The 25692-nt window shown below is 39.2% G+C and overlaps 1 protein-coding gene across 4 annotated transcripts in view; it reads right to left on the reverse strand.

The window, feature by feature from the left end:
• Window positions 1-25692, reverse strand: part of LOC147331035 (glutamate receptor-interacting protein 2-like) — a 183158-nt gene that overhangs the window by 73689 nt on the left and 83777 nt on the right. For 2 of the 4 annotated variants that reach the window (XM_086293045.1, XM_086293044.1), the window contains exon 1: window positions 561-715. The exons of the other annotated variants lie outside the window; for them this stretch is intronic. In XM_086293045.1, coding sequence (XP_086149171.1) covers window positions 561-615 — 55 coding nt within the window. In that variant the 5' untranslated portion in view covers window positions 616-715. Of the gene's footprint in view, window positions 1-560; window positions 716-25692 lie in introns of those variants that run through there. 4 annotated transcript variants of the gene reach the window in all.

Consider the following 25692-nt stretch of genomic DNA (forward strand, 5'->3'; position numbering starts at 1 on the left):
ATGATGAAGAACCAAATCTTATCTTTGCTCTGCATCATACAGTATATATGAACATGATCGTTTAAGGTATACCTGAATTCACAAAGTAGTCCTGACAATAACAATCATGGTTTTTCACCAAAGGAGTCCAATTTTGCACAATCTTCCATTCACGGTGAGAATACCACAACACCTAATACAAAAGCATAAATCTGAGACAAGAAAACGGTGACCAAAGAAAATAAGAAAAGAAAAAAAAAGAAACACTCCTATCAAATGTGACAAGCATTGTTGTTTGAATTGAGAATAAATAAATAGAAACGAAAACACACAAAAAAACTATATCAATAGAAAACATGAACAAAGCTGAACACAGAAAAGAGCGCCACCTACAGAAAACTGTTTTTATTATACGAATTCCCAAACAACAGGATGCATCATGGAATTATTGAATGGGAGGCAATTCCTGGGAACTATAGTTCGATCAGCACAACAATGCCACCGATAAATAAATAACGAAGAATACAAATTGCAAAACTGTTGAACGCTCAATCAAATAATTTTCCCTCTTCCACACTCACCGACACTGTTTGCCCCAACGTCCCTTCTCAAGCCACAAAACATGACGGCAGACATTGAGTTTTCCTTATTAGTGTACCATCCAAAGAAAAGGCAGAAAGAGACAAACAGAAGCGATAAGAGGACAGAGAAAAGAAGAGACAGAGGGAGAGATGTGGACTGCCGCGCGCTCAGGGAACACAGAGGCGATGATAAGAGATGACTGGCGCTTACGTTACGACCACTCAAGCCCCAAGAGGGAGGGGGTGGGGGAGAGAGAGGTACACAATGTGAAGGGTGGAAGAGAGAGAGAGAGTAGGATGAGCTTAGGGAAAAAAAGTGAGCGAGTATTAAGGCGCAAAAAAAGGAGAGGGAGATTTTGAGAGTCTGTGTGGGAGAGTGAGCAACAAAGAGATAAAATAAGGTGAGAAGGAAAGAGAGTGAAAAACAATTCATTCTATTATGGAAATGCCAGGAGAGAGTACGAGTTCAGTGACTCTGACTATTCATCCATTTAGAGTTCTTTCTCTGAGTTAGCTTGGTTCCTATAATTGCCTAATTTTATAGACCGTGTCATATTTTCGACACAGTTTAGGGCAGTAATACATTGTTTAGTAACACATTTAAGATTAGTTATGGTTATTCTGAGGCACTCAAAAAGACCTTTGTGAACCTGTAAAAAAGCTCTAAGTGATCAGGCAATAATTTAGGAGTGGGGTACTGGTGCAAGGATACAAGCTATTTGTTCTTTGATCATTTGTTACTGGTCTACAGCTTGTCTCAGTCATCCTTCAGGTCTTTGACAGGTTACATTCCGCCAAAGAAGAATCAGACACCCGGAGAGCCATTTTGATATCCATGATGCCGGCACGACTTTATATTTGTAATTATTTTTGAAACACAACTACTAGAAAATTTAATTTTACTAATGAAGTGTTTGAAATTATATTGCCTCCCAAAAGGAAGGGAAGCTTCCCCAGCCTTTAAATAGCACCCCTATCAACTTACATATCTAAATGTTAATGCCTGGGGTGCTTCTCAGCAAATGAAGTTAGCTGGGTAATTCTTCCAACAGAAGAATTAAGAATTAAGTATCTTGGGGTCTTGCTCACAAGTGATGGGAAAAGGGAGCGGGAGATCGAGAGATGCAATGATGCGCACGCTGCACCTATGGTCACGAGCTGTGGGAAGTGACCCAAAGAACGAGACTGCGGATATGAGCGGCGGAAATGAGCTTCCTCCGAAGGGTGACTGGCCTCTCCCTTAGAGATAGGGTGAGGCATGTGGGAGGAGTAGAGTCACTGGTGCTCCACATCGAAAGGAGCCAGTTGAGGTGGTTCAGGCATTTGATAAAGATGCCTCCTGGGTGAGGTGATCTGGGCATATCCCACCAATAGGAGGCCCCGGGGCAGACCCAGGACATGCTGGAGAGATTGTATCTCTTGGCTGGCCTGGGAACTCCTCCGTGTTCCCCCGGATAAGCTGGAGTAGGTGGCTGGGGAGAGGGAGGTCTGGGTTTCTCTGCTTAGGCTGCTGCCCCTGCGACTGGGCCGCGTATCAAGATGGATGGATTCTTCTAAAAGCCTATCATGCATTCTTAACTTACTTTTTTTCTGAGTGAGTTTTACCACACATGATCTTCCCGCAGAAGAAAGAAAATAATGTCAACTAATGTCAACTGATTTTAAAGGCATTAATAAAGCTAAATCCAATTATTTTGTTATTTTATCTACAATGTCATGTTAAGGAGAGACTGTTGTATCGTGGATATTTGTTTTTGTGGACATAGATATAAAAACATATGTGGATGTAACAAAGCCAGGTAAAGAGAAAGAACATAGGGATATGCTTCTAATGAAAAGTACTGAGTATAACACAGCAAACAAAGTAACATGCTACTAGTCGCATTACATTTTTCTGTAACTCACAATTGTAGTGCTGTACTTTGTAATCTCATTACAGTTACCTATCAGACAACCAATGCTGTTAATTGTGTTACAAAGGTTCTTCAATTATCCACTGAGACGGAAAACAATCAATTAAGGGTGTGTTTTTTCCCCTGAACTACAATCAGATGACTTCTGTTCCTCTCGAGGTAGAATGAAAGTAACAAAGTAATCTACAATGTTTAGGACTGGAGACATTAATAATACTTTCATTTTTATTGCATGAAAGGAGAGCTGGCAGATGGTAGACAGCATGAGGCCAAAAAGAACTATCCTCCACCCTACGACTCAACCTCTGCCAAACAGCCAAAGCTTGATTTTCAACAGGTACCAAAAGCAGTGATATGCAGTGAGACATGTAGCACTGAACCCTTCATTTCTAACTACAACATGCTAATATTTGAAGAATTTAAGAGACATCTTGTGTTTTTCCTCACCAAGAAAGAGCATTGACTCAGTGTGTGGGACTACGCCCTAAGCTTTATATTTTTAACTGGTAAATATGTGGTATTGCATATATCACCTCAAACAGGGATGACAACAAGCAGTGTGTAGTGTTAATATTCAAGAAAGTGTGGACTAAAAGTCAGAGTTACATACAGGGAGGTAAATATTTTTGAGAGCAGTGAGTTTGTGTGGAGGTATAAAAGAAGTGAGCAGTGATTAGAGTGAAACAGCAAGAAAGGACTCCTTCCAGACATCCCACTTCTCCTTCCTCTCTTTTAATAATAATAATAATAATGGATTGGATTTATATAGCGCTTTTCTAGGCACCCAAAGCGCTTTACAATACCACTATTCATTCACTCTCACATTCATACACTGGTGGAGGCAAGCTACAGTTGTAGCCACAGCTGCCCTGGGGCAGACTGACAGAAGCGAGGCTGCCATATCGCGCCATCGGCCCCTCTGGCCATCACCAGTAGGCAATTAGGGTAAAGTGTCTTGCCCAAGGACACAACGACCAGGACAGAGAGCCCAGGGATCGAACCGGCGACCTTCCGGTTACAGATGCGATTCCCAACCCCCTGAGCCACACTCATATTTTTGTGATACTTCCAAAAAGTCAAAACCCTCAACAAGATTAACTTGCTATATAACTCAAGTTATAAACTATAGAAAATCTAACTGAGAAAAACATGTCCAAAATTTGTTGTTTATGATTACGTGTTAGTTACTGCATTCACGTTAGGTTCAGTTTGTAGAAAGACTGGCACAAAACAATTAGAAAAAAAATGTGCAGATATGTTAAATTTAAACATTTCCTCAGGCTTTTTCTAAGCTTCTGAGTTAATGAAAAGCAAAACTTTATGAAATAGAAATACGAGTGCTTAGGCAAAGAAAAAGAAAATATAATCAAGCTAAATAATCGTGAATAAATAATAAATGAAATATAAAGGGTCCCATATCAATTTATTGTTACCTCGTATGTACGTTCCCCCCCCCCTGCATACTTACACTTTATTTTTTCTCTGTTATAGTCCCTTTTCTCAGATCATTTATCTCTCTCCTTTTTTTCTTCCAATCTTCTCATTTTCCTTCTCTTACTTTCTCCAGCTCTCCAGCTATGTGCCTGAGGGTTATTTTGTTTTCCTGCTGTCTACAGTCATCAAAGCAATGCAGAGAAACACACACACATACAGTAAATACAAGCATATTTGGCATGGTTTTACATACATGCATTCACAAATGCTCTGAATGCACAAAAAACATGGACGAATCTATTTGGTGGCTGGGTGAGGGGGGTAGACACTAATAACCGTAGTTATTGCTCTCTCTCTCTCTCTCTCTCCCTCATGGCTAGTTAGTTGTGAACGTTGCACGCCCTGAACAGCGTGACCTAGATTCATCCAAAACAGCTCAACCACACATCTTTACATCAGCAGAGGTTCTGAGTCACATTGCTCAGTCTAGTCTAGCTACAAATCACTCAGCACTCGATGCCAGCAAGACACACAAATGTGCACATTTTGTTCCTAGAACAGTTAACCTGGTGGATTATATAACATGCTAACTTCACCATATATACTTTGAGCTTGCTGCTTTGACATCTCCATCAATGTTGGAACAATACAGAGCTGTTCCAGTTTGGTTCCAAGACCATAAACTGAAATTGCATGGCTTCTTCTGGTTCTAAGTTTTAGCAACAAATTTCCAAATCTGTCACACTAAGAAGCGCACAGGATCCTACAATGTGTAGAGCTTTCAGCATCTCAAGGCAGCTTTCATCTTGCGACTGTGGAGCTTCTTAACTTTTAACTACCTCAGAAAACATCGCCATCTATATATGGCAGATTAGTCTTTCCCTGAGTTTTTGCACTCTGTCGTCTCCAGAGACGAAGTGCTGCATAGAGCCCCAGTCAAACCTTGCCAACCCTGCTTTTGGTTACCACTGACACTGCAGTTCTTCTAAACTGCACTGTTCCTCCTCAATATAGAAAAATAAAATAAACAAAAAACACTGGGCTCGAACGCCTGCCTTGTTCTGCTCGTCATCTACTCCAGTGTTGCCCACCAGTGGTTTCAGCCCTTTTACTCATTCTTAAGTAATTGCATACACTTTCAAGTAACAATCTGATCTTTAGCTCTACATTTATAGAAACTGCATTTGTACTTCTGAAGCTTCATCCACGCACACTACATTTCTAGAAACATGGCTTGAGATTAACCCTCTAATCTTAACTGTAAGATTTTGAAGTCAACTAGTCTGTAATACTGTGCTTGTCACAACACCCAAGACTGAATGTTAAGACTTGCTTTCCAATCCATTTCATTTTGATGAGCCATTACGTCGTGTGTTTTCTATGTAAAAATGTTTGTGCCGAAAGTCAGAAGTAGAAACTTTGGTGTATTCTGTAACAGATAAGCAAGTCCCATCTTTTTTTCTGTTTGTTTGAAGAAACTCATAAAACCATACCATGAAGTATGGTTGCACACAAGCTGTCAGACAAGGTTGAAGTCACAGGGATAACATGATTGTGTTCTTTTTTTCAGAGTAGCTGTTTAGTTGAGCAAGTGCTGTGAGGCTCTAAAAGTTTTGAAACTGGTATGAGTCACTGTTTTCAAGATTACTTTTGGCACTTTTACAATTATTAGAGAACTCAGAGACTGGATTGACATAAAATAAAAGTCCTGGAGTATAACTGAACTCAGAGCCTCGTACAAACACACATACGTAAATTAACACACACTGCTCTGCTGACAGGGCACCATAAAGTGTATCAGCTGTCACAAAAAAGAAAAAGTCATTGAGAGTGTTGTTGCGACAGAAAACCACAATACTGTGTGCCAAGAAACATTAACTTGTGTAGTTACTTGTGCCATATTTATGCTAAATTTACATGTTTGTTTACCCCAGAATGAAGTCAATCTACATGAGAAAAGCAAACAGGTAAGTAAACTGCTGTCAGCCAACAAGCAGTCATATTAATGTAATTTCATATATATAAATATAAAATCATAAATGAGTCACGCAGGAGTTTTGATGCAAACAACGTAATACACCAGGAGTGCATGATGTTTGCTTGCAGCTGTCTTGTAGTCAGTCAGCTTTTATTGGCCTAACCGGTTTAAGCATTCTTTAACCTCTGGGTGGTCTTGGGTCGATTTGTGCCATTTTTCATTGTTCGTATACACGCCATTTGCACTGTGTTGAACGGAATATAGCCAACTTTCCCCAAAAAAAAGTCTGGTTACATATATTTCAAAATTCCAGTCTGACTCCCTTAAATTAGCTTCAGTGGCTGAGCTACAGATAAACTTACACTATTGGTCCTAGTGGTCGATTTGTGCCCCATTGAAACCCATTATAAACGCTATTTCCCATTCCACGGTCATTACAACCAAATAATGGGCCATCTTCCGAATGTTGGTGGTACTCGGGAGTCCGGGCCTTGGAATTGTATCTTTTGGGAAATATTTGATTTCTTTGTTTTTTGGGGCTAAAAAAACAGTGCGGCCATGTGACGAAACTGGGATATAAAGGGTTAAAATCCGCGAAATGTAATTAAAACTTGATATGAATATTTCAAGGAGAAGTAGGTCTAAAAGATTGGCTAATTTAAAGTGGAAAAAAATATTAATATATAGATATTTTATGGCACTTTTCATGGCGTGGTCGATTTGTGGCTCTAAGCCCAATAGTGTATGCATTTTTCTAGGACCCCCCAGAGGTTAACTGCCATGCTATCATTGTTGAGAGCAAAAATCACATTGATTTTTTAAAATGTGAAGTTTGATAAAGATTTACCTTTTTAAACTCCTTCAAAAATGTCTCCATTTGTAAACAGGTTATAGTAAATTCTTAGCCAAGACAGCTACTGGTTCTTCAGGAATGCCAATGACTAACAGATAGATTCCAGACTAATGCAACTAAATCATACTAAACTAAGTTGCCACGTACTGTGCTTAAACAAAACTGTGTGTACTCCCCTGCTGACCTGAACCCATGCTGCATTCAATGAACGCATCAGTTTGTCTCAGCACCTAAAGTCTTTCTGTCTTGCTCTCTTTCTCTTTCATGGACATGTGCTTTTTTAAAAGCACTCGTAATCAGTATGAATTTCATGATTGTTTGTATTTTACCGCCTAATTGGAGAAGTGATGACACACAGTCCTTTCACGTATTTGTTAATTGCTTAACAAAGCCATTTTTACAGATCTACCTGCCACTGAGGAAGCATTGAAGATCTGTGTTGGGACACACACAGCGATCACACTACGTGATCTGTGTCCGAGTCCAGCTGTATTGCAGCATGCAGCAATCATACTAGTTGAACAAATTGCACTCTTGGGGCGAACACGCTTGGGCATCATAGCCTGAGGGTGTGACATTACGCTGTGATGGCTAGGCAGACACTTAAAAACCATGAGATAACATCATACACACCACAAATCATGTTTTCCTGCCCATATATAACACAAGCAGGCTAAGTTACTAAATAGCTACACCCTAGAGGAAGGTTTCCAAAAGGTCTGACCTAAATCTAAGCAAATATGGACAAAAGTAAAACACATTAAAAAAAATAAATACATAAAAAAAATGTGCATCAATTTGTGATGTATAGCACAATATGTTAGTTAGTTTCCCATGCATGAATGAATCCCACCAGGGCATCCCTGTAAGGGCTTTCCTCAAAATTTCCTCCAAAAATTAAAAAAAAAAGGGAAGATGAACATACACACTATAGTAAAGAGAGAGAGAGGTGGAGATGGAAGGAGGAAAAATTGTCAAGAATATGACTCATGTAATCTTGCTCCTCCAGACACACACAATCCACATACTCTTGAGAGCACATTTTATGTTGCACATGGTCAGAGTTTTTCCTCAGCTTGCGTTGCACTCGCTCTCCTCTCCTGGTCTGCTTTTCCCTCCTTCTCTCTCTCACTCTCAATCTGTGGGTTTCAAGTGCAAATGAATCCACACAGGATTATGCATAAGTACTTTGAAGTGTCAAATGATGGCCTCCTGTGGCTCAGTGCAGGAAACATGCAAACTGACAGACACAAGTAACATGCAATCTCACACCCATGTGTGTGCCTGTACATGCATGTACTTTTGTACATGGAATGGTCACTTCATATCCACTCATTCACACATACAGTAATAGTATTTGGTTAAGAAAACACATTTATATCTGGATCTAAAGGAAGACAGAGCATGGAAACATAAACATATATACAATTGTCAGCTATCTCACCTGCATTCTTGGACAGGAGTACCACATGCTAGTTAATAATTTGAGTTTACGGAAATGGTAGACTCAAATAACTAAGGTTAACTACTTTTGCCAGCATGCCCGTTTGCTTGTGTAATAGAGATGGTCAAGTGTGAAAAGTTCCTGGTTGAAAACCTGTTTATTCTATTAAGGTATTTGTTGTCCTAGCAGCTTGTTGCTTGTTGCTATGAAGAACAAATATATGTTGCCACAAAAACAAGGGCAGGTAATTGAACATACACCCACCTCAACTTCTAATTTGACCAAAAGTTAGACTACACGTTAAAGTAATTCCATTTATGCTGGAGAGCATGTTGCTTAATGTTACGTTGGGTTTTTTTTTTTTTGTTGTTTTGTTTTGTTTATTTCATAACACAATTTAAAGCTCAGCAATTTGATTTGTTCTGCTGAAATGTACTTTGGGAATCTTAATTTCGATATCTAAGGTTTTTTACCATGGTTCTTGGTAAAGGAATAGTTTTTAGTGGTGTAGTGCAAGCTCAAAGAATAACCTTCAGGATGCATTGTAAGTTTTGTTATTTTCTCTTTTTAATGTAGTTTCAAGATAATGTTGTTTTTTGTGTTTGCTATGAGCATCAAATGTATCTGTCTGCTTAACATTTGCTCTCATTTGAAGCCCTGTACCTCCATTTCACTCTCTTTAATTCCAGTTTTCTTTCTCTCTGAGTCTATATCTCCCCCTGCTGTGCATCTCAATTCTATCACTCTAATAGCTCCCTACGCTGCAGGACACAAATGAGGACAGATGGAGACTAAAAATCTGTCTAAGAGCAACACTAGAGATGGAAAATGAGGAAAATAGGAACACAGAAGATTAATACAGGCGTAGAGAAAGCTCTCTTTCAATCCAACTTTGTCCAGCTATTGGTAGGATTTCTTGATTAGCCACTTCTTCTATCAGACATGTCGCCCAGGGATCTATACATCAATGATGGTTCCTCTTCTTGCTCTTCTTCTTTCTCAGGTGTCTGCTGCCTAAGGTATTCATTAAACACGTGATCAGTTATGCTTATCTTCATGATGGACTCATGGATCTATGTTCTTCTGGATAGTGGTTCTGACAGTCACTAGTACTCAGCCTCCCTCCTTCCGCTTAGCGTACAGTCTCATGGTGCCTAGATATTGTCTTTTCCATTCTGCTGGTGGTTGCAACCTTTCTAGTGGGTCTTCATGGTTTTCCATTGCCTGTAGGATTCCCACGTAGCTGTCATCGAAGTCTGCAACGTTGCCTTCTAGTAGTCCAATACCCCCAATCCTGACTACCTTCCCTCTCTTCGTTACCATCCGACTATACTTTACTAGTTTGAATGACATTCTAACGTCACTGTTGTAGATCCTAGTGGTGTGAATCAGTGAATCAATGTCTCATTCACTCCTGGCATACAGCTTGATGTCATCCATGTATAGTAGTTGGCTGATGATTGCTCCATTTCATAGTCAGTATCCATAGCCAGTTAATGATCTGACTGAGGGGATTCAGGTCTATGTAGAACAGCAGTGGGGACAGAGCATCTCCTTGGTAAATCCCCCAATTGATGAGGACTTTTGTAACTGGCTTAAAGGTGGTTCACCACATTCCCATTGACTTCCTGGTCAAGGCTCTTAGGGTCCTGTTGATCTTGTACAGTTCTAGGCATTCCATGATCCATGTGTGTTGCATTGAGTTGTAGGCTTTCTTGTAGTCAGTCCAGGTGGTGTACAGGTTGGTCAGTCTGGTCTTACAGTCTCAAGCAACTGTTCTATCTACCAGTAGTTGATGTCCAGTGTTTCTTCCCATTCCTTTCTGCGTCCCCACTTATGTATTGAACAATGTACCTGTTCATCTTAGCTGCTATGATTCCTGACAGGCAGGTTATTGGTCAGTAGTTTGACGGGACCAGTCCCTTCTGGGGATCCTTGGTGATCTGGACTGTCCGGCCTTCAGTTAGCCATTTTGGGTGTGTCTCATCCATTAGCAACTGGTTCACCAGCTGGAAACCTGCAGTCAGCTGAGACCGAAGAAGTCACTTAGATGAGTGACAAAAACGTTTCTCCCACTGAAAACGCTGCATCCAGATAAACAGAATCAACCTTTTGGGATTTACTTACCTGGATGAGTGAGCATGCATCACGAAATTTATCGAGAAATTAGTTTGATTAGATTTAAAAAATTCTCTACACAAATTCTTTGCTTCCATGTATAATGCACGTCTCACCTGGATTTGCGAGTAAAAACAGACCTGCAACACAAACGTATTTCCAAGCGGCCTATGAATAAAAATTAAAAAAAAAAATAAAATAAGCCCATGTAGCTACCAGTTTTAAACAAAAGTATTGATAACACAATGGCAACAGTGATGATGATGCTGGCAGAGTTAAACAGATGGGAAGAAAAGCTAACTTTTTAGCTCCTCCATCCACTGCTGTTTCTTTTACACAGCAAAAAATCAGCAGTAAGCCTCCAGAAGTTGTATTAAAATATGCAGATAACGTGTTAACCTAGGCTGTTACCAAGTTTAAATTATACTGCTTACTGAAGGCTTTCAGATTAAAAGTGAGATGATATAAGCTATTTTATGAATTAAGGTACATTTATATTTAAAAATATAAAAATTAAAGCTTTTCTCACAAGCCAGTAAAAATGTACATGGACCATTAAACTAACCTGAGGGTTGTTAAGTTGGACACTGCATTATTATTAATATTAATTAATGACTGCACCATCATAACATCTGTTTTTAGCAACACAATACTGAAAGAGCATATGGGAGAAGGATGCAACCCATAACGGCAATGCTCAGTGGCTAGTCTGAGGGCAGACCACAGCGACCTCCCCGAACAGGGTCCAGTAACCATCACAGTGACAGATATTCAAGAAAGGGTCTCCAGTATAAAGAGTTGGACAGCACCAGGCCCTGACATGTTTCATGCTGAAGAAGCTGACTGCACTCCACGAGTGCCTGGCAGCACAAATGAACCAGCTGCTAGTTGACGAGAGACACCCGGAATGGCTAACCGAAGGCCGGACAGTCCTGATCCTCAAGGACCCCCAGAAGGGACCGGTCCCCTCCAACTACCGACCAATAACCTGCCTCAGCACCACGTGGAAGCTCCTGTCAGGTATCATAGCGGTTAAGATGAACAAACACATGGGTCAACACATGAGCGGGAACAGAAAGGGATGGGCAAGAATACCAGAGGTGCAAAACACCAGCTACTGGCAGACCAAGCAGTCAGCCGAGACTGCAGGACCAGACTGACCAACCTGTGCACTGCCTGGATTGATTACAAGAAGGCCTATGACTCAATGCCCCACACCTGGATCCTGGAATGCCTAGAACTATATAAGATCAACAGGACCCTGAGAGCCTTCATCAGGAACTCAATGGGGATGTGGCGGAGTCGGATGATAACAAAGAGAGGGAAGGTAGTCAGAACGTAGGGGATCAAACTACCAGAAGGCAACATTTCAGACATAGAGGACAGTTACAAGCTGGGGTAATAGGCTGGCCAAAGGAGGAGATAGAAGCCACTGACATCAAGACAAGAAAGCTCCTTACCATGCATGGAGGGTTTCACCCCAAGTCCAGCACCCTGAGGCTGTACGCTAAGCGGAAGGAAGGGGGCCTGGTGAGTGTCAGCACCACAGTCCAGGATGAGACAAGCAACATCCACGAATATATCACAAAGATGGCCCCAACTGACAGCGTGCTCAGGCAGCAGAAACCCAAGAAAGTGGAGGAAGGCGAGGAACCGTCATGGAAGGACAGGCCCCTGCACGGTATGTACCACCTGCAGATAGAGGAGGTGGCTGATATCCAGAAATCCTGCCAGTGGTGGGACAAAGCTCGACTGAAAGACAGCACGGAAGCATTAATCATGGCAGCACAGGAACAAGCACTAAGCACAAGATCCATTGAGGCTGGGGTCTATCACACCAGGCAAGACCCCAGGTGCAGGCTGTGTAAAGATGCTCCAGAGACAATCCAGCACATAACAGCAGGGTGTAAGATGCTAGCAGGCAAGGCATACATGGAACGCCCTAACCAAGTGGCCGGCATAGTGTACAGGAACATCTGTGCTGAGTATAACCTGGAAGTCCCGAGGTCAAAATGGGAGATGCCCCCAAGGGTGGTGGAGAATGACCGAGCTAAGGTCCTGTGGGACTTCCAGATACAGACGGACAAAATGGTGGTGGCTAACCAACCAGAGATAGTGGTGTTAGACAAACAGAAGAAGACGGCCATAGTGATCGATGTAGCGGTTCCGAATGACAGCAACATCAGGAAGAAGGAACACGAGAAGCTGGAGAAAGACCAAGGGCTCAGAGAAGAGCTCGAGAAGATGTGGAGGGTGTAGGTGAATCAGAGCACTAGGTGCAGTGACTCCTAAGCTAGGCGAGTGGCTCCAGCAGATCCCGGGAACAACAGCAGAGATCTCTGTCCAGAAGAGCGCAGTCCTGGGAACAGCTAAGATACTGCGCAGGACCCTCAAGCTCCCAGGCCTCTGGTAGAGGACCCAACCTTGAAGAATTGACCACCCACAGGGGCGAGTGGGGAATTTTTTTTTTCATATATAATTCGTTTTTCCATTTTCACAAATAGTACATAATTACATAACATAATAAAGTGTACAGTTCGGGGCCATAAAAAAACCCCCCAAAAAACCAACAAACCTCCCCCCCTACCCCCACAAAGCAATAAACAAACAACCCAAAAACAAAGCAAAAACAAAAACAAGCAAACAGACTGAGAACTAAGCACAAAACAAAACAGCAGTTCAGATCAATCTAAAAAATAAATAAAGAATACAGTACAGTACAATACTTACCTCCTATTAATGTAAGAAAGCTTTCCAAGAAGACAAAAAGATCATTTTTTATGCTTTAGTTTAGATTGCGTATATATCTTATTTTATTTGACTTTGACCTTTGACTGTACTAGATATTATTTATATATTTTTTGTGTTTAAGAAATTGTTTTCTTTAAAAATGTAATTTCAATATGGGACGTACATACAATCAGGGGGTTTAGTTTTACGGATTTTGTATGAAACAGCCAGAGGCAGACCCGGTTGATGCTGTCCCTCAACCTCCAAGATTCAGACCAAAAAGAACTTCCAATGTTCAATCTCCACTCATTGCTGAACAATAATCAGGTGAAATCTTCTTAAACTTATTAGACAACGTCCTAAAACGCTTTTTGCACAAATACAAATGCCCAGTGTCTTCTGGACATTCCAGTAACCAGTAGCTTTATATTCATAAAGAATTGGTTATCAGCAGGCAGCAGAAACACAAGACTCACCAGGTCTTCCAAGAGGAACTCACACACCTCCTAGGTGTTCATTTTGTGCTAGGCCTGAGTCCATAAGTCAAGGACATTTTCCAGGAGATGTGAGAAATAGGCAGAGAGCAAGCATGGGAGGAAGCAGTACACTGTCTGCGAGAGAAGCACTCCTTGAAAGTGCCAGTAGTGCAATGTAGGCCTCTGCCTACAACTTGAAAGGAACTGCTTTCTGGTGTACCATTAGGGGCCGAAAACGCCTGGTCTTACTCAGAAAAAGAGACCCCCAAAGCAATTTATAGGGACATAGTTTGTCACTTAACTCATTGTTGTTAAGTGTTTTATAGTTCAAACTTAAAATTGTAATTCTAAAGCTTTTTTTAATGTAGATTTTGAATGCCTTATTTATTAAAAACCTGTCAAATTTAAATTTTGTTTGTTGTATTTTTCTGTTAATAATCCCCAATTACACACTCATAGTACAGAAAGTATAGTATACCAGATGTTGAAAGAAGTAGTAGTCCTGAAAAAAGGGGCAAAAGTGCATACTCGCAGCATATTTTTTGACACTTCTACAGCTAAAACAACAAAATAATTCCAGGGGTTAAAGGGTTAAACTTAAAAACACTGCAGTTTTAAATTAAGAAACCAATGAGCAGTTCATTTTGAAAGACCTGTGTTTTTTTTTTCTCTGGTGAATATTTATCATTGCTCATTAACAAGACAAAAGTATTTTCTTTAATCCGATTACTCAATTAATAATAATTGAGTAATTGATAGATTGCTCAATGACTAAAATAATCAATAGCTGCAGCTCGAATATATTTCTAAATATATATGCTATCCCCTAATTGGACTATTTGAATGAAGAATGGGAAACCCTTAAAACTGCATCTGCATTCACCACACATATGCATTGTTGTCCTCCAGCAGTGAGAGAGAGGTGGGAAAACAAGTCGTATCATAGTCTGAACTATAAACGAGCTGAAGGGGACAATAGTGATTCAGTACAGTGAGTTCACTTTAGCAGTCCATTAATAAAGATATTTTTCCTTCAGGTACTGAATAGCGCACTAAGTGGTAATCACTTTAAATTAGGCAACTGGATTTTCAACAAATTTCATTACACTCACAGGCTCAAATTAATCAAAAGAATCAGCTATTACAGCTTGTGACATAAGTGACAGTAAGTGACAGTAAATCAAGAAAATAGTGAAAATTGAGATAGAGATAAAAATGAGACAGAGAGATAGAAGAGAGGAGGAGAGTGCAAATCAGCAGATTTCTGGCATCGCAGCCTAGGAGTCAGGCGAGTCTGAAATGCAAATGAACCCCAAATCTGTTTTCTGCTCTTCCTCTATGGAATCACAGCTTTCTAGCATGCCAGCTTCCCTACCTGTCAGTCCTCTCATAATTCACTCTTCATTCCTCCCTCTGCTCATCCTTTTTTATTGTGCCCCTTTTCCTCTCTCTCCGTTTGCAGTGCTCATGTTTCCAATTTAGGTTAAACCCAGAAGTAGAAATGTTTTTTCTAGGTGGATATTTTATGTAGAGAGCAATAATAACTTAAAGAAAGTTGTGTTTTAAATTAATCAGAAGTTTCTTTAAGTCTATTTTTCCACTAATGCTAGATGGCATATTTATTATCTCGGTATTATATTTGTATAGTATTCATATATTACTATTCTAAACTGCTCAAAATAACTCGAGGAACACTTACATAACACATGCAATCTTAATGAATGAAACATTCATGATGAAAATCTTAACTCCATTACACAATTTGTTCAGTGTAAAATCTCGTGAATATAGCAAAGGTCAGTGGAAACCAAGATCATTAGCAGTCAACCACATTCTTTTCTACTGTCCAGATACTCAACTCCCAAGATCTTTCAGCATTTGTGTTTTATGCCTTCCAATCATTGTGGAAAAATGACAGGAATGCATCATTGGAAAACATATATAGTGACTATGGAAAAAAATAGAAATGTTGCTTGTTGACTTGCATGGAAGAAATAGTCACATTAGTCATATAATAGTCATCTAGTCCTGTATTACGTAAAGGACTCTACAAGGGCGAGCCCAAATAGCAGATGAAAGCTTTTTTTTATTTGTTTAAACAACCAAAACATGTTCCCATTCAACTTCTATGAAAATCACTGTCTTCTTGCAAAAAAATGACAGATGAAAAAAAAAACATAATATGTAATCTAATATATATGAAGGCAACACTAATTACATAAAATGTATATATTGATATGAGCTTACTCTACAAATCTACCTATGAAGTTTTTTTTTCATCCTCCAAGGTCTCCAAGGTAAACTTGGTGTTAACCGTTGATGTTAGCATGAGCGACATCTCTAAATATGTTCAAAACATCAACTGTCTTACTCATGAACAGTAATAAAAATGCCCCTGTCATTCATTCTCTCTTTTTCTACGTTCTTTTGAAATATTTCTGCCCATGGTCTCTTGCAACCACGCCTTGAAATAATGAGGCCATAGTATCAAAAGTGTGAAACCTCTGTCTTTGTTTCTCTTTGTCTCCCTCTTGCTGTCTCTTCCTCGTTTTTGCTTTGTTTGTAGGCTGTACATTTTTTTTTATTATTCTGTGGTGTTATTGTTGTCACTGGCAGCCAACTCAGGGAGCTGAGAAAGGCCAAACAACGGTTTTGAAAAGGTTTCTGAAAGTGCTTCTTGAAAACGTCAGCCCAGGCCCTTATCTGCCTTATACCACCAAACAACACTGGCACTTGTCAGTGCTTCATTCTTCACCCTAACATGCAACACAACCTGCCAGTGGTACCTTTCATTTCTGTCTTATTTTGTTTTCCTTCCCTCTTTCTTGCTCTTACATCTTGCTCATGTTCTCCAGACTACCCCCCCCCCCACACACACACACCCACCTCCCCTCCCTTGGGTATTTAGACCCTTTTTTGGCGTCACCCATTCTCTTCTATTTTACCCTCTATTCTATTGTCTTGGACCGTTATTTCTGTTTTTCTGTTCTTTATTTATCGCCTTTATTTCCTTTTTTGTTTCTCCCATCTCTCTTTTCTGGCCTCAGTTTTATTACCTTAATGTTTGCCATGTATCATACTTTACTTTTTTTTTCTTAGCACTTGTGTCCTGGTATCATGCACAAAACAGGCAAAACTACTGATATTAAAAAATAGAATAGAATAGAATAGAATAGAATAACCCTGTGTTGTCATTGTACACGTACAACAAAATTGTGGAATTATGTATACATCAGAAATAGATACAGCTTTGTTTGTTTGTCCCTGAAGTGCAACCTGAAACTACTTCTCATCAAGTCTGCCAAGATTTGGGAACTGACAGTCCTTACACAGCTTGTTCCTGACAGATAGGTGGCATTTTGAAGTGGGGAAGCCATAGGATCCCTTAGTCAACTCTACTAATCATCAATAAAACATATTTTGGTGCGGGGAAAAAGAGTGAGAGTTCAGTAACCGTTAGACGTGTATTGTGTGCGTGGCTAAAATGAAAACAGGCTAATCTAACAGTTTATTTCAGTCCTAATTGTAACCAGAGTGAAATTAAGATGTCCACAGTCAGTGTCTTTCGCACATATTCTAACTTATGCTGGGGTTTAAAAGATTGACTTTAGTAATCAGACCATGTTTGTTTTCCTTTCTGTAAATATCCACCACCTTTAATGGAATACAAAAGAGAAAAATAAAGAGATCACAGGTTTTGACCTGCAGTGGTCAATGTGAGCAGTTTAGTTTTTAATATAAAATCTTAAGGAGTTTAGAAAAAAACAGCTAGATATCAATCTTCACGGCGCTGATCAGGCATGTGCCTGAGATTGCATTAAACCACATTCAGTGTATATACTTGAACTGAAATTTTTATTCAAATAAATAAAAATCAAATCATATGACAAAAAAAATGCATGGATGTGGATGGATGTCACTGACTATTTATCTTAGATTCAATCTTCCAGTTACACCTGGATGGGATCTCCAGCTCCCACGGCCAGCATGGTGCCACTGTGAGTGCGCTGAACAGCAGGTGAGTGCTCAGTGGAGGGTTCTGTCATTTCAGCTGCTTTTCAACAGACTTTCAACAGTTTCTGAGTATGACATTACTGAGCATATTCAATTTTTAGAATAACAAGACAATTTTAATAATTTCTCTGTCTGTCCTAATGACATGTGATGTGGTATGATGTAACCCTAAGCCTGTATGACACCGTCGTCAAGTCTGCATATGTGAAAGACTTTCAGCTCGTTTTGGAAAAACAAGTAAAAAAGTAATATGAAAATCAGAGGTTATCTGCTGCTTGGATAGTATACATTGGACACATGTTCCTAAATTTTATTTATAACAAAAGCCTATTAAAAGTTTCACTTGTTTATCAGTTTTACTTAATGCCTTTTAGTTTATAAGCATTTGCTGCAGAGATAAGTTTGAGGGTCAGAGAAGCCTAATTGTGACAAGAATGTGCTCTTTTTGCAGTCTCACAAATACATCTTTTATATATGTTTTCTGTGCTTGCTATAGTGGAATATCATTTTGCACTAAACATCACTCATTGCTCCCTTTCACTCTCTACTTATCACCTTGTTCTGCATCTCTCCACGGTCTCTGTACCACTCTCTTAATCTTTTCTCATTGCACCAACGCCCTTCTTCCTCGACATCATAACCTTTTTTTCCACCCATCTCCCTGGCTCCCACATCTATGTCTGTCCCTTTCTAACTTTGCTCTTTGGATGCTTTACTTACATGATGAATTATCACTTGTCACTTTCCCGCCTCATTTCCATTTCATTCCCTTCTGTGTCTCCCACGTTCTTCTACAATCATTCCTTAATCTCACTCTCTTTTCTCACCTTATACCCTTTTTCCTCTGTCCTAGACTCAACAGAAAATTGATTGCTTGTTCTAATACCCACATAAATCTACCAACCACAGGTTGTGGCCACACAACTCGTTTTGTAGGATGTCATACTGTCTGGATTATATTTGTGGCAACATTTTTCTACTGTAAGAAGTGACTCATTTCAGTGAGACAGCGGAGGTGGGGTTTACATCCTGAGCCCTATGTGTGACTAATGACCTATTTAGTTCGAAGGACTCGCTCTTGCTGTCTTTTATTGTGTCTTCCTTGTACCTTTCTGGGGTGTTTTATGTCTCATTTCTCTTTTTATTGCTACACAGTCTCTTTTTGTGGCGTCTTCGATCGTTTCCATTTCTGCACTTGCCTTTTTCTCACCGTCTCCATTTTTTGCTGCACGTTTTCTCATCTTTCCTCTTCGCTCCTTCTCTGTTTCACTTACTGCCAGCTTCTTTCTTCATTTCCATCTTTTCTGCTATCTCACCAAATTCGTCTTTTCCCGACTCATCTCTGCCTCTGTTGCTTCACTCCCATTTCTCCTTCTCTCTTCTTCTCCTCATCTCTCGCTCTCTCATGCTTTTCTCTCCCTGCTGGAGGTATAAATAGGACTCCTAATAAAGTGCTAATTAATCTCCGGTGACAAAATCAAAGAAAGCACATCTGCATTGCTGAGAGGCGCAACGGAGGGAGAGAGGGGGAAAGGAAAGGGGATAGACAGGAAGGAGGGGCGAGGCAGGAGAAAGGAGAGAAAACATGCTAATGAGAAATTAGATGTGGAAAGAATTAGAATACAAGGTGAGAGATCGAGAAACAGATTTAGGCTTTCAAGGTTTGGAACATCTTTTGGGAAGTTATAATTTAATCATGTAAATATAATATACAGCCTTGAGAATTTGAACTTCTGTATTCTTTGAAAAAGGAAAAACCAGCATCTGTGTTTCTATGTGTTTCTCAAATCAGGTTGGTATACTCAACTTTATCCATAATCATTTTTGTTGACTGTTTAAGTGGTAATCAAACTAAATCCCAAACTTTACCCTAAATTTTTTTTGACTGCGGTAAGTCTACATGGTAAATATCAACACGTAGGAGTCAGCAGGATGAAATATATAGAAGCATAACTGCTGACAAAATAAATGATGATAGCATTAGCAGTCAGAGACAGAATGAGGTAATATGTTAGAGCACAGGGGTGCAGTTATTTTAAAAGAGATGCAAATGGTGAGAAGATACTTCCCAGACCAGTCACTGAACAATATGATGGAAGTGACAGAGAACATTCAGAGCCGTCACAAGGATTTTTAAAAGGATGCAAAACGTGCAGCATAATTTGGAGACACATGACTCATCTATCAACTTTCATCAACTTTCATTTAGATTCAGCAAGCTAGCAACTCCGTACGGTCATCAATCAGACAATTCTTGTAACTGTAATTAAAGTTCACATCCTAACTATGTCTAATTATCATATTTCTATTGTCATTTCATTGCCTTAATGCATTCTTGGACTTGGCACAACATATTGTATTACTCATATTATATCAGAGCAATGAAAAAATGTTTATCACTGAGGGATGAAAAACTTCATATCATATACACCTCATGTACAAACATAAAACCCTTCAATGACTTTAACTTTAAAAAATACATCATTGCAGCTATTATATATATATATATATATATATATATATATATATATATATAGTGGGGCAAAAAAGTATTTAGTCAGCCACCGATTGTGCAAGTTCCTCCACTTAAAATGATGACAGAGGTCAGTAATTTGCACCAGAGGTACACTTCAACTGTGAGAGACAGAATGTGAAAAAAAATCCATGAATCCACATGGTAGGATTTGTAAAGAATTTATTCGTAAATTAGGGTGGAAAATAAGTATTTGGTCACCTCAAACAAGGAAAATCTCTGGCTCTCACAGACCTGTAACGTCTTCTGTAAGAAGCTTTTCTGTCCCCCACTCGTTACCTGTATGAATGGCACCTGTTTGAACTCATCATCTGTATAAAAGACACCTGTCCACAGCCTCAAACAGTCAGACTCCAAACTCCGTCATGGCCAAGACCAAAGAGCATTCGAAGGACACCAGGAAAAGTATTGTAGACCTGCACCAGACTGGGAAGAGTGAATCTACAATAGGCAAGTAGCTTGGTGTGAAAAAATCAACTGTGGGAGCAATCATCAGAAAATGGAAGACATACAAGACCACTGATAATCTCCCTCGATCTGGGGCTCCACGCAAGATCTCATCCCGTGGGGTCAAAATGATCATGAGAACGGTGAGCAAAGATCCCAGAACCACGCGGGGGGACCTGGTGAATGACCTGCAGAGAGCTGGGACCAAAGTAACAAAGGTCACCATCAGTAACACACTACAACGGCAGGGAATCAAATCCCGCAGTGCCAGACGTGTTCCGCTGCTGAAGCCAGTGCATGTCCAGGCCCGTCTGAAGTTTGCCAGAGAGCACATGGATGATACAGCAGAGGATTGGGAGAATGTCATGTGGTCAGATGAAACCAAAGTAGAACTTTTTGGTATAAACTCAACTCGTCGTGTTTGGAGGAAGAAGAATACTGAGTTGCATCCCAAGAACACCATACCTACTGTGAAGCATGGGGGTGGAAACATCATGCTATGGGGCTGTTTTTCTGCCAAGGGGACAGGACGACTGATCCGTGTTAAGGACAGAATGAATGGGGCCATGTATCGTGAGATTTTGAGCCAAAACCTCCTTCCATCAGTGAGAACTTTGAAGATGAAACGAGGCTGGGTCTTCCAACATGACAATGATCCAAAACACACCGCCCGGGCAACAAAGGAGTGGCTCCGTAAGAAGCATTTGAAAGTCCTGGAGTGGCCTAGCCAGTCTCCAGACCTCAACCCCATAGAAAATCTGTGGCGGGAGTTGAAAGTCCGTGTTGCTCGGCGACAGCCCCAAAACATCACTGCTCTCGAGAAGATCTGCATGGAGGAATGGGCCAAAATACCAGCTACTGTGTGTGCAAACCTGGTAAAGACCTATAGTAAACGTTTGACCTCTGTTATTGCCAACAAAGGTTATGTTACAAAGTATTGAGTTGTATTTTTATTATTGACCAAATACTTATTTTCCACCCTGATTTACGAATAAATTCTTTACAAATCCTACCATGTGGATTCATGGATTTTTTTTCCACATTCTGTCTCTCACAGTTGAAGTGTACCTCTGGTGCAAATTACTGACCTCTGTCATCATTTTAGGTGGGGGAACTTGCACAATCGGTGGCTGACTAAATACTTTTTTGCCCCACTGTATAATGTCATTGTCATGTGTATTGATATATTAAAGGAAAAAAAAGTGTCAGCCACCACAAACCACCAGGACATGTTCAACAGTGTTCTTGAAAGGATTTGGTCATTTGGTCTATTTCAAGCTTGAAATAGATTAAAAATCTCCAAAACCTGATCGTTTGAGTTGAGATCAGGTGATGCTAAATCATCCTGGAAGAGGCTACTCCTCTCAGTATATCTCAATATATTTCACTATATGATGAAGTTTAACTTTGTATTATCTGTAGTTACCTTTCTTTTTATTGAAACAGACTGTCACAGCAAAATGACATTAAAATAATAAAAACTGTTTTTTCCTGTGAAAAAACAAATAAAACCAATAAAACCTTTAACTAAAACAGTTCACATGACCCAATTTTACATGACCGGGCTTTTGCACAGGCCTGATAAATGTGGAGGCTTAAGTCAGGCTGGGCAAATATAAGAAAAAGACTATATAAAACCTCATTTAAATTTCCAGATCATAAATCAAAAAGGTTGAAACAGATGATCCACTGTGATGACACTAAAGGGACAAAAAGGCAAAAACAAGAAATGGCCTAATATACTCATTTTATTTCTGTTCTTTCTACATATTATAAAAAAAAGTATAATTCCTGTAATTGTTTTGACTAAGGATATAAAAAATGATTATTCTTTATTTGCAAAACAGACTACTTGAGAATAGTAGAGAATTATTGGAGAATATGGCACTTTTATAGATTCAAAAAATGAAGTGGACATATTCTTGAACATTTTTTCTTTCATTATTTAAAAATTTAAGAGTTCTTTAAACACTGTTTCCCATTTCTCTCATATATAAAGAGCAGAAGGTCTTTATAAGTGTGATATATTTCCCTTTGGAACTTGCAGATATACTGTTCAAACTTGGAGAAATGTCAGGCACGCTAGAAGTTCCCAGCCAACAGGCAACTTATCAGCAAAATAACCATGAGCTATCTGAAGAAATGATAATCAATTTTCAAAGCTACAGTTGTCCTTAGTTAGTTAGTCCCCGAAGATCATTGTGTAATGGATGTGATGTGACTTTACAGGCAAATCTGAAGGTACCGATATCTTTGATATCTTTTTTATTCTGTCTATTTGGTCTCTTATCTTATTGGACGATGTTGTGTATATACGTTATGTTCACATATGTGTGCTTGTGTGTGAATGTGTACAGTTTTGTATATGTATGTGCCAACATATTTGCATGTACATTATATGCTATATACTCTTAAATGTCTTACAATTCTTTTTTAAAATGTTTTCTTTCTATTTTAATTCTTTTATTATATTATCCCTCTGTTCAGCACTTTGGCCGACACTTGATGTCTTTTAAATGTGCTATATAAATAAAGATGACTTGACTTGACTACTGGAATTACAAGTCAGCAGTGAGACATTCTGGAGGAAAGAAGAAAAGAAATAACAGACAACCTGTAGCCCCTGCAGCACTACAACGCTGAGCTACATTGTGGACAAACACCAGATTTTGCATCAACAACTAGAGGGTCTTGGTTTTTTGAGAGTGAACAAAGGAACAGTTTTAACTTGGAGCAATATAGAAAGTGCAAGAGAAATAGGTTCCTTGTTTTGGCAGAGATACATCTTGCTAACCCACAACAACACAGAGAAGACGATGATCTGATTTTTTTTTTTAATCCTGCCAGACAGGACAGCTCTGAATGCTCTGTTGTGCCAAACACATCTATAATAATAATAATAATCTGATTTTAATTCAGATCTCTGAGCTACAAACAGGGAAAAAAATATATAAACATTAATGGTTTTATGTGTTTAAACTGTTGTATTATACTTATTGATGTTTTATTTAAGAACATATGTAAGTTAAAGTGTCCTGTAAAAAGCAGATGCTTGAGTCCTTAGAGCATATGTTACAAAGCACACTTTTTCAACAAGATTTTTTTAATGTTTTCTATTAAAAAAAATAAGTAAATAAATAAAAACAAACAAACAAACAAACAAATTATAGCCAATTAGGAACAAAAACATGCAGTGGTACTTTGCTCATATTCTTGCTGTACTATTGTGAAAAAAAGAATATTATGTCAGTTTTTAAACAATGAAAAAGCCTTTGGCAGTGCTTGTAATGAAACACTGTTTCATTAGAATGTAGCTGAATCAAATCTTTAATGGGGGAGACTCTAAAACAGGAGGAGTTGTTTACCAACTAATGAGGCAAGTGAACAATTAAAATTTTATGATACCCTATGTATAAATACTGATTATTGGCCCATTATGTTACTCTAGAAATTCCAGTTAAAGTAACATCCAATTTAAACTTTCAGCAGTGTTCCAGTTTAAATCTTGCATGGGGCACAATATCTTATGTAAGGTTTAGCAGACAGAATTTAATTTTACATGCCTGCCTAGCTTTGAACAATGGCATGCGTCACTGATCTTTATTACAGATTTTTTCCGAACTGTTGGAGAGCATCTATCTAATTTAGTCATAGTGTATCTAACTTCAAAATATTAATATATGTAATCCTAATCTGTTAAATCTGGAGTATTTCATTTACTGTACTCTTTAAACTGTATATATTGTGAGTGTGGAAGGCAGTTTAGACTGAGGAAACCGCTGCAGTAAAATATCAGATTTGTTTGCTACAAGTGTCACAGGCTAAACTCTGTTTTAGTTTAGATCGAAAAATAGGGAATATGATGATTTATATTTAAAACTTCGGTGCAGTAAAGCAACTTCGTCTTTCACTTCCGCTGGGTATTCAGATTGTTATTATTGTCATAATAACCCCAGGGTGAGGTGCAGTGCGCCCTGTCAGACCAATAGGCGGCGTTTTGTCCCCATTTGCTTCCCTTTCCACTGCGTCTTCAGACTTCACTTCAAAGCATTAGATTTCCAAATTCATAAATAAATCAGCAGTAGAGGGAGAAAAAAGAAGGGGAAAAAACTGCATATCCCTCTCCTACCAACACAGACAGAAACGACTGGAGGAGCGTCGCATGCAGACGACTGAACCAACGATAGAAATCCCTGAAAGACGTAATAATATTGCTGCATCGGTGCAAAAACTGAAAAAAGCAGCAGGAGAAAACATCCCAGGAGGCCACTTTAAAACGAACTTTCAGTGCCACGCTGCACGAGGTGACAAATTAAGATCAAAGAAATATTATCCAAGCTTCAAACCCATCAAGTTAAAGTGCCTTGAAACTCAACACTGACTTACAGAATCTTAGAAATACTGCATTACATCGATGAGAGCAAAATAAAAAAATAAAAAAGGCTATAATAAGTATATTATCATATAATCATATCTCAAAACTGATGACTATAGCTATCATAAAGCTCCATCTGTTAGCGAGAAGTGACACGATGAATAAATAACTAACTTTAAATTAATTTTGTTTATATTTTTCTATGATCGATACAAATACAAAAAATACACAGTGAACCATTTACTATCACGAAGATCGAGATACCAAACTGTAAATTTATCGGCATGCTCAACAATTAAAGTCGGGTGACTTATTTGCTCATGTTTGTGGGAGGTGGAGGGTTGTTTTTAGATATGATGTCTAACCAGTAACCCACAAGGCTAAAAGATCGCTCTCTCGGATTTAAAAATATTAATAATGACTGAATTCTATATGTTTCCTGTCTACGATAGCCGATAAAGGAACCACTAACGCCCATATAAAGTGAGAAATATGTGCCCAGTAGGGGAATATTGTGCTACTTGCATCAAGCAGCCTACAAGTCAGAGCAATCAAAATGTGATCGATGGCAACGGACTTGCGACGACAAAGTAGCCCCGGGCGGTCTGGGTTCTTCAAGTTTGCAGAATGCGCAGAAGAGTGAACAAAAAGTCAAGCATTGAAGATTAATGAAATAAATACACATTTCATTTTTTTTTTTACCTTTTTGCAGCAGCCTTCTCTTCAATATAGCCTGAAGAAAAAGCATTTTTCCCCACACCGGTTCCAGACTGGATGGGTAATTCTCTCCTCATGGAAGAGCAGAGGAGGAAGAGGA

The sequence above is a fragment of the Aulonocara sp. 'chitande type north' Nkhata Bay genome, linkage group LG5 (assembly GCF_057382095.1).
Source record: "Aulonocara sp. 'chitande type north' Nkhata Bay isolate Kocher_YH1m ecotype deep benthic linkage group LG5, A_spYH_male_GT1.1, whole genome shotgun sequence".
In the NCBI taxonomy this organism is placed as follows: domain Eukaryota; kingdom Metazoa; phylum Chordata; class Actinopteri; order Cichliformes; family Cichlidae; genus Aulonocara; species Aulonocara sp. 'chitande type north' Nkhata Bay.